The sequence below is a fragment of the Mirounga leonina genome, unplaced genomic scaffold (genome assembly GCF_011800145.1).
Source record: "Mirounga leonina isolate KUSES-001 unplaced genomic scaffold, KU_Mleo_1.0 Mir_53, whole genome shotgun sequence".
Taxonomy (NCBI): Eukaryota; Metazoa; Chordata; class Mammalia; order Carnivora; family Phocidae; genus Mirounga; species Mirounga leonina.
In genome coordinates, this window is record NW_023270807.1 from 100,604,440 (window position 1) to 100,614,354 (window position 9,915).

The 9,915-nt window shown below is 41.6% G+C and overlaps 1 protein-coding gene across 2 annotated transcripts in view; it reads left to right on the top strand.

Annotated features, from left to right (window-relative positions):
* The window catches only part of PLEKHG1 (pleckstrin homology and RhoGEF domain containing G1), a 223,273-nt gene that overhangs the window by 126,266 nt on the left and 87,092 nt on the right, over nucleotides 1-9,915 (top strand). The window contains exon 3 of one of the 2 annotated variants that reach the window (XM_034991003.1): nucleotides 5,176-5,681. In XM_034991003.1, the coding sequence (XP_034846894.1) occupies nucleotides 5,274-5,681 (408 nt within the window). In that variant the 5' untranslated portion in view covers nucleotides 5,176-5,273. Of the gene's footprint in view, nucleotides 1-5,175; nucleotides 5,682-9,915 lie in introns of those variants that run through there. The other variant, XM_034991004.1, reaches the window with a different exon arrangement.

The following is a 9,915-nucleotide window of genomic DNA, read 5'->3' on the forward strand; positions in this document are numbered from 1 at the left end:
ACTGTGCATAGAGTTCTGCCTTGCCTTGTAAAGCTCCTCTTGGGGGTTGTGACAAGGAGTGGTCAGCTGTGGACCCCTCTGTCCCCCCTTCAACATGTAAACATGGTCACGGGAAGCCTGGGCCTTAACTTGCCATGGAAAGTTCTGCCTCAGCCCTAAATCAGCCTGAGACAAGTTAGAGTCAAGAAGTGCTGCTTTTGATTCTGGCAGTGACATTCCAAAGGAGAGCAGTTAAAATGATGGAAGTTTGAGGAGCAAACAGAGAAAAGCCAAGGAATTAAATCTCTCTCACCTAGAAACAGAGAGAGATTTGTCATGAAGTAAAATGTGGGAAAGCATACCTATGTGGAGCTCTATAGCCATTATTTTCCTTTTCTTGAGGATGGCACAAGAAGGACTATTTTATGTTCATGGCTTTGAGGCTGACAGTACTTCTGGCTGCAAGAATCACTGAGACTTTGGGGCGCCTGGGTGGCTCAGTTGGTTAAGCAACTGCCTTCGGCTCAGGTCATGATCCTGGAGTCCCGGGATCGAGTCCCACATCGGGCTCTCTGCTCAGCAGGGAGTCTGCTTCTCCCTCTGACCCTCCCCCCTCTCATGCTCTCTCTATCTCATTCTCTCTCTCAAATAAATAAATAAAATCTTTTAAAAAAATAAAATTAAAAAAAGAATCATTGAGACTCTAAGACCTTCGACTTGGGTTTCCAGCACCACCTCTGGGTTTACCAAGGATCAGATGGATCAAGACCCTCCAGGCAGGCAGAACCAGCTTCTTTCAGGATATTCACCGTCAAAAGACCCGCTGACGTGGGCCATCAGCAATGGTGGGCAAGTTCTCAGAAGATGCTATGTAATCTCTCAGTGTTTGGGTTTTGGTAAGAAGAAAGAGAGGTTATAAGAAGAAAAATAAAGCATCACATTAGCCAAATGTTAATACAGCCTGTCAGCATCCTTCACTCAAGGTGGAGGAAGAGGCTTTCTTGCTCTACAGCTTTCTATCTGGGTGTTGCCGTTTACCAGGGGAATGATTACCCCAATATCTAGTACACAGTGACTGCCTTCACCTCTGTTTTTTTTTTAAAGATTTATTTATTTATTTATTTATTTATTTGAGAGAGAGAGCGAGAGCACATAAGAGGGGGGAGGGTCAGAGGGAGAAGCAGACTCCCTGCCGAGCAGGGAGCCCGATGCGGGACTCGATCCCGGGACTCCAGGATCATGACCTGAGCCGAAGGCAGTCGCTTAACCAACTGAGCCACCCAGGCGCCCCTCACCTCTGTTTTTATTAACTCATAACAGTAATGGCATATTAATGAATGGAAGGGAAGAAAAGACAACTTCGGAATTGTAGGCACCTCTCCATTCACTATTATTTGAATAAAGATTGATAAGGAAATAAATGTGACTCTTAACAGAACAATATAATGATCTAGAGGACTTCATTGTCCAACTAAAATACAATGCAGGCCACATAGATAATTTGTGATTTTCCAGTAGCAACATTAAAAAAAGCAAAATGAAACCAGTTAAAATAATTTTAAGAAGATATTTTATCTAACCCATTATCCCCAAATATTATTTCACCCTGTAATTAATGTAAAAATTATTAAGGCAGTGTTTTGTACTAAGTGTTTGAAATCTGGCATATATTTTATCCTTACAACATGTCTCAGTTTGGACTAGCTGCATTTCAAGTGCTCAATGGTCACATGGGCTACTGGTCACATGTCAGGTACTGTGCTGACCAGGACAGCTCTGGAGATAAATATCAGTAATTGGTGTGCTATATGACGAAGAATAATCCAGACAGGGTGGAAATTTTAAATTATTTCAAGGGAGGTGAGAACAAGACTAGGCGGTTTTTATGAGGTCCATTTCCTCATGTGAGAAAACTAATTATCTTCTAAGCAATGAATCAACATAAAAATGTGATCCATTAGCAAATTCAGTCTCATATCGTATGAGACCTAGCATTAAATGTTTCACTTCTGTCCTTGGCAATTTTGGAAGGTGTTTATTTTAATTTGGGGCAGTAAGCTTGGTTAAATATTAGATACCAAATATCCCAAATACTCTATTTTATTTTATTTTATTTTTTTAAAGATTTTATTTATTTGACAGACAGAAAGCACAAGTAGGCAGAGCGGGAGGCAGACAGAGAGGGAGAAGCAGGCTCTCCCCTGAGCAGGGAGCCAGACGTGGGGCTCTATCCCAGGACGCTGGGATCATGACCTAAGCCGAAGGCAGCGGCTTAATCAACTGAGCCACCCAGGCGCCCCTCAAATACTCTATTTTAGGGGCGCCTGGGTGGCTCAGTCGTTAAGCGTCTGCCTTCAGCTCAGGTCGTGATCCCGGGGTCCTGGGATCGAGCCCCGCGTCGGGCTCCCTGCTCCGCGGGAAGCCTGCTTCTCCCTCTCACACTCCCCTTGCTTGTGTTCCCTCTCTCACTGCCTCTCTCTCTGTCAAATAAATAAATAAAATCTTAAAAAAAAAAAATACTCTATTTTAAAAGAGCCTGGTTGGCAGTCTGAAGAACAGGCTGGCCCAGTGGCCTAGAATACATGGCCTGGTATTAGAATATAGGAAGCTTTACCTGGAACAGGGCCCAAATTCATGCTGCCATTTAAAATTTATCCATGAAGGGACCCCCTGTTGATCTGAGTTTCATATCCCACTTTTTCCCACTTTTGAAGGTGTGAAAGGCACTCTCATCCCTAGCAGCCCAGCATGGACTCCTCTGAAACACCTGGCCACTTCTATTCCCCTTTAATCCCTCAGTCTCATTATTGGCTGGCTAACTTGGCATGAAAGTAAAGAAGTGAGTCTCTATTGTGTTCATTTCTACCAATCCTGAAAATGGATATGTGCCAAGAGTTTTATTAACTGTTATAGTTTTCCATACTGGAGAGAAGGTGTGTCCAGGTCTTTGGGGAGTAGGTTGATGTGGACCTTTCCAGATGCCCTGGCTTTCATGGACAGTATATCCAGTTTATATTCGGTACTAAATCATTGCCTCATTGGACCTTGGGGACCTTAAGAATAATCATATACTTCCCAAAGTAGTGCCCATTTCTGAAAGTGAGATCAACCGCATGGTTATGGTTATGATGGATGCCATCATGAGGGGAAGAAAACCTTGCTGGGTCTGCTTCTACTTTTGACTGCCTAGGACTTTCTTAACACCAGTCCCAAATGTGGGCAAGTGTCTTCTGCTGTAAGCACACCTACATGCCTGGCTGATTCTTGGATTTTTGCCGTACTCAAGTTGGATCAGGCTTTTTAGGGCAAGTGCATTTTAACTACTATAACCAATCCATGTTTTATAGGCCATAAAGTTGTTATAGAGCAAGCAGAAAGAATATTGCAAAAGCTTTAAAAATTTGTGGCAAGTTTATACCATGTGGTAGTGGTTATGCTGATAAATTACTCATTTCCTACATATTTCTTACCATTCCTGCTTGTTGACCCAATTTAGTTCTTTGATTTTATATTTATAATTGTCATATTTGCATTATAGGTTGGCACTAATATTTGCCGTGAATATAAACTATCTGGAGAAAGTTAGGATGTGGAAGGATACAGACCGGATGGATTCTTTATATTCTAGAAATATCGCTACCAGCTCTTTGACAATCTTTATTACAGAGCCAAACCAAATTCATGTTTTGAAAAATGATCATCATATTCTTCTTGTTGTGTGTGTTCTGTTATAAACTTCCAAACATAAGTTGCACTCTTGTATTTTTCTAAGAAAACCCGTAGGCATGGATCCTGGTGGTAAGCAACCTGCCAAAATGACCCAAATGTCTTCGTTCATCACACTCTTCATTGCAAGGCATATTGTTCCATAAACTTGGGATCTCATTAGGGGAAAACAATGTTGGTCCTGCCTTGCAAATGAAGAAGACTGGAACTTTGTGTGTTTCACCAAAATAGCTTCTGTGAGTTTCTTTCACGTAGGGCCTCAAGATTTAAATGCTACATAGATTAAATGACCTTTGGACTTCGCAGTTACTCTCTTCTTGTGCCCTCTTCTAAACACTAACGGCCCTTTCTCTTTAAAAACACATAATTTTTCTCATAATTGAGTTTCTATATTATTTAATTGTATTTTACCCTGCTGTGTTGTCAACTTTATGTGGGGAACGTTGTAGTTAATCAAGTATCCTCTGTAACAGTATAACTTCATATGCACCACAAATGGGACATCAGTTTTGTTTTGTTTTGTTTTGTTTTAAAGATTTTATTGATTTATTTGAGAGAGAGCAAGCACAAGCAGGGGGAGAGGCAGAGGGAGAGGGAGAAGCAGACTCCCACTGAGCAAGGAGCCCGATACGGGACTCGATCCCAGGATCCTGGGATCACGACCCGAGCCGAAGGCAGCCACTTAACTGACTGAGCCACCCAGGCACCCCGATGTCAACTTTCAACTGGAAATTGAGAGAAATGTGTTGAGAGAGAAAGTTTGAAAGGACGTATGGGTCTTAATAGTTTGGCTTTTGTTGCCCAGGATCAGAAAGTTACTGTCCACCCAACCCTTTTTTTTTCATGCCGTATCCAAGTGAAATGTGAAATTGTCAGCGTCCGTTAAGTAGTGGTGGATCCAGAATGGTAGCTTAAAATTTTGTGGAACGAGAGTGGGATACTTAAAATGTAGATCAGTGTTTTGTAAAATTCCATATGAATCATGCAGGGTGTGTTTTAAGCACATAAGAATCACGTGCAGTGCTTGTTAAAGCTATCGAGTCCTTATGCCCTGACTACTGAGCCTTTGATTTGGTAAATCTGGACGGGTCTGCGTGTATGAGTCACTCCAGGTGATCCCACTTTGAGGCAGTGGCTGCTGGGCTTCTCGAACTTTACTCTATGCACAATGGCATTGGTGTCTTGTGAAAGTGCAGACTGAAGTTCAGCAGGTCTGGGGTGGTGCCTGAGACTCTGCATTTCTCACGTGTTCCCAGGTGATGCTTTAGAAACTCTGACTTTGCAACTCGACCCACCATGGGTGCCTTTGTATTTCCTTCTACAACGAACCCGCTACCTTTTTACTTTTGACCATATATACTTTGGGGCTAGGTTTTAACCTCCTTTAAACCTTGTCTGATGTAATTTAAAAATACTTACCTTGTCCTTTTTCTTTCTTTTGTTCTTTCCTTTAAAAAAAAATGAATATAGATGTGCACCCCTTGTGTCTTGAAGTGCCCTCAGCTGTAACAGAAACTCCAGATCGCAAGGCCTCCGCCAGGCATCCCCACACCCTGGAACCCAAGGCCATGGAGCTCTCCGACAGCGACCGCCCGGTCAGCTTCGGCTCCACGTCGTCCTCGGCCTCTTCCCGGGACAGCCATGGCTCCTTCGGCAGCAGAATGACCTTAGTCTCAAACAGCCACTTGGGCTTGTTTCACCCAGATAAGGAAGCCGGGGCCATAAAACTGGAGCTGATTCCAGCCGGGCCGTTTTCCAGCAGCGAGCTGCAGCGGGAAAGCCGGGCTGGGCCGCAGGACGCGGATGAGGGCGGCGACGTTCAGCCCCGGGCCCAGCGGGGAATGGAAGCAAGCGGGGCGAGCAGAACGGGGGCCGAGTCGGCCACCAGCCCCAAGCTCCTCTATGTGGACAGAGTTGTTCAGGAGATTCTGGAGACCGAAAGGACTTACGTGCAGGACTTAAAAAGCATCGTAGAGGTAAGGCAGACTTTCTTCTTTGGTTCTTTTAAAGCTTGTCGTGCAGGATAAATATGCTTGCAAAATAAAGAGCAAACAAAGCCAGGGATCGGGGATGTTTTGTCTCCTAAGACGCAGGAGTAGGGGGAATGTTTAAACAGACCATCACCTAAGAGGAACCCGAGGTCCATATTCGTTGTGTTAAAAATCCTCTTCATATTTGCAGTAACGCACTAATAATGTGGTAGAAGCAAGAACAAGGGTGCCAGTGCGCCCACCAGTAGATTGTGTTAATAACTTCTCCACCTGAGAGCTCCAAGTGCTCCACAGGGCCTGGAGCAGGACTGGACGTGTCCTGACTTGCTGATGTCAGGTGTATCGGGACTGAGTCCATCCGGCTATCTCCACCTGAATCACGATGGTCTACTGGTGTCTGGGAGCTTCCCAGACAGGTACTGTGTCCCACCTCCAGAGACTGTGATTTCAGGGGCCTGGGGTATGGCCCCGGCAGAGGGCTGGTGGAAGAGCCCCAAGGGATTCAGATGAGCTTGGGAGCCACTGTTTGGTGCTGTCCTCTATTCGTTGGTGTTTGGGGGAAGGTAGGGAAGGGAAGAGGAAAAATCTGGGCTTTGTCTTGTCTCGGGCATTTACTTTCTTTTCACTTTGATAGTGAACAAGTTTGCGTAAATTATTTGACCCCATGTGAATTGGGCTCAGCTGATGGGCCAGATTAGGTACTCTGGAAACTGAGTTATGAATTGACTTTGATTTATAGATAGGTTTTTAAGGATAAAATAAAAATTACCAGAGCAGCTCACATACTAACTCATTCTCAATTAATGATTAAAAATATGAATTTTTAAAGATAAATTTATATACTATAAAGCTGGACCCACATTGCTGCCTGGGAATATACCAAGTTCTTTGATTTGTTAGTGCCCTCTTCCTGTTTTAGACTTTTAATGTCAAATGTTTCAGAGTATAGTGGGATATTTGCTGATGAGCACATTCTGCACCAAATACATGCATTCTTAGAGCTTTAGAAAAAAAAATTCTGAGGCATAATTGTGTGTTGAGTTCCATAAATGACAGAACCAGACGCTGTCTACTAAAAATAGTTATGACATAACTTCCTGGTAAAAATAGAAAAATCAATTGATGCTCAACCAAAACAATATGGGATACCAAATGTAGAATACAGCAGGCCAATTTTCTTTTTAATTTCAACAATGATGTCATTTGTACTTGCGAAGAAATACCTGTGAAACTGCCAAAAATTTTGCAACCTCTCAGGAAATCCATGGTTGTCAAAGCTTGCTTTGGTCTGTCCTTTTTCTTTTCTTTCTTGGAAATCTCTCCACCTAACCAAAATTCACCATACTGAGAGAGAAGCCGTAAGTTTCTAAACTGATATTCCATGAACACTGTTGTTTTTTTCTGAGGCTGGTTGCTAAACCTTGGTGAGAGGAAATGGGTAAGATCTGAACAAAAGGGGACCGATAAAGACAGGATATTTTCTGCTAAGAAAGTTTCAGTAGAAGTTCTATTCCAAGCTGCCCAGATGTTCATGCCTTTTTTTTTTTTTTTTTCCATGATTGGTGAATTGACCATGTTTTACACTGGGGGTTGGTGGACTTTTTCTATAAAGAGCCAGAGAGTAAATGTTAGGGTTTCTGGGCCCTGAAGTCTCACTTATAATCGCTCAGGTCTGTTGTAGCTCAGATGCAGCCACAGACATGATGTCAATGAATGAGTATGGATTTTCCAGTAAAACTTTAGGGCGAGGTTTGACCCAGGGGCCATAGTTTGAGGCTCTGAATTGGTGCCTGTGTTTCATTAACTCTAAAATGAGACTAAAAAGTAGTACCCACTTCATAGGATTAGTATGAGAATTAAATACATGAAAAACTCTTAGGATGTGGCACATAGTAAGCAGTTAATAAGAGGAGAGTATCCTCATCAGCAGCCTCCTCCGAATTTGCTGGTTGAGAGTGGTCACCATTCAACTATACTGTGTTTTACCTAAAGGCTTTCACAAAAATAAACAGGTTAGTCAGTTTGCTACAGCAGACATTTAATTAGGAAAAAAATGTAAACCGGTGATCCCAGCATTACTATTTTGAATGCAACTGGATTATTTCCAATGAATCCACTGAAAACCTGAGGTGACACATAAGGTGACACATGAGGATGTTGGGAGGAAGAGTATTTGGGGAAGAAAAGTCCCAAACGCAGTGGGAGGCACCCATGTAGGTCGAAGTAAATGCTGCTTTGTTCCAGACAGAATTCACCAGAATGCTTTGGCTTATTTACCCTCTCCACCTAGAAAAAGCCAGACTCTTTAGATGAGGGATTAGTTGTCACAGCCTTTTCTTCACGTACTTTTGTTATGGGGCCACCTCTGTTTCTCAAGATCACAATTTTCACAGAATGGTTAAACTCATTTTATCTAGTTCTTTCCTTGATGAAGAATAATCAATTATTTTTCTACTTGCAGCAACTCTACCCAATAAAGACTGTGAAAATCGATATTCTTTTAAAATACAAAGTGTCGATTCCATTCAAATGTGTTTTCCTTGATCCATTCCTAACTTATTTTTATAATTCTGTAGCCGACTTCTCTCAGATCCTCAATTTTTCAAATGCAGAATTTCAAAATGGGAAAAGAGCTGCTCATTAACAACCTGCTAATACAAGTTCTCACCACACCTAAGGGGTGGAGCTTGTTAGTTGGCTCCTTCTCAGCAAGAATTATTTCTGAGGGGGGAAAAAAAAAGTCTAAGCATTTATAGAGATACTGGTAAGTCATGTTTCATCTGTGCAGGAGCACATTTCTGATTTTCTGCACACTGCTTAACGAATTTCGTCTAATGCGCTTCATCCTCAATCAATTTCCCCTGTAAGTAGCGCCTTTTATCCATATACCACATACATCATCCCCACAGGTCAGGTTTAGATTTGTTTGTAGGATTTATAAATGGAAACATTTTTGTGAAAGATCACGGATATATACATAGATTTAAGAGGCATTAACACAGAGGCGCCTGGCTGGCTCGGTCAGTGGATCGTGCAACTCTTGATCTCGGAGTTATGAGTTTGAGCCCCATATTGGGTGTAGAGATTGCTTAAAAATAAAATCTTAAAAAAAAAAAAAGACGAGAGAGAGACATTAACACCATGTGCTTTGACCTATTCAACTTGGTCCCAGAATAACTGACTTCAGAGAAGAGATCCTTCCAACCTTATTTAGGCAAAAGAATCCCCAGATGTTGGTTACACCTACAAAGAAGGTTATCTGCCTTTCTTTCCCATATGTAGAGAGATTGTACTAATCCCAAATATATAGGTCTTTTTCCTTTCCCATTTCCTGAACATTTTAAAAATGTTATTGTTCTTATCCCTATTGCTGTTTATTTCTTGCATTCCTCCCCAGATCCTTTGTTCTGAGCCCCCTGCTCCTCCCTCCCCCACCATGGCTACTCCATCCTCTGCTTCTTTGCCCGACATGCTAGTCATCTAATTTTATACACTTGACATTTGAGAGAAAGAGGGAAAGAAAGAGAGGTGAGATCTTGACTGTCCCTCCTACTCAAAGGAACAATGGAGCTGTTATTTCCATTTCTATATATGGCTCCTAATAGCATTCACAGATAAAATGAGGTAATAAATAAGAAAGCAAGTTTTAAAAGTTAAAAGTAAAATAACCAATGAGACAATTTGTGGAGAGATAGAAATCCGTGGTTGGAAAGTAGAAAATAAGGATCTCTTTCATGTTTAATGGAACCTTACAATGACTGAGTAGGGACTCTCATGGGTAGAGGGGGTTTCTTTAATCTTCCTAAATGATCTATAAAAGAGCCTTTGAAAGCCTCATAAGATTTGGCCCCAGATATACTTTATGGCCTGTTTTAGCCTTTTAGGAAAGTTTTTAAATAGTTCATAATGTTATATCATGCTGTGCAATTAGAAGTTAATTCCCTACTACAAAATATTATCTTTGAACTATAAGCGATACTACATTAAATCATCTTTTTTGGACATTGAGGACATGTGTATTTAGTAGGAAAAAGTGGGTAAAGTACTAAATGTAACAGTTTATTTTTTTCTATCATCTTCTAGAGAGCTAAAATTCTTTTCAAGCACCTTTGTCCACACAGTGTGTTTAAAAGCTGAGAAGTGATTATCCCAGCCATAATGTTTTATTTTTTTTTTATTTTTTTATTTTTATTTTTTAAAGATTTTATTTATTTATTTG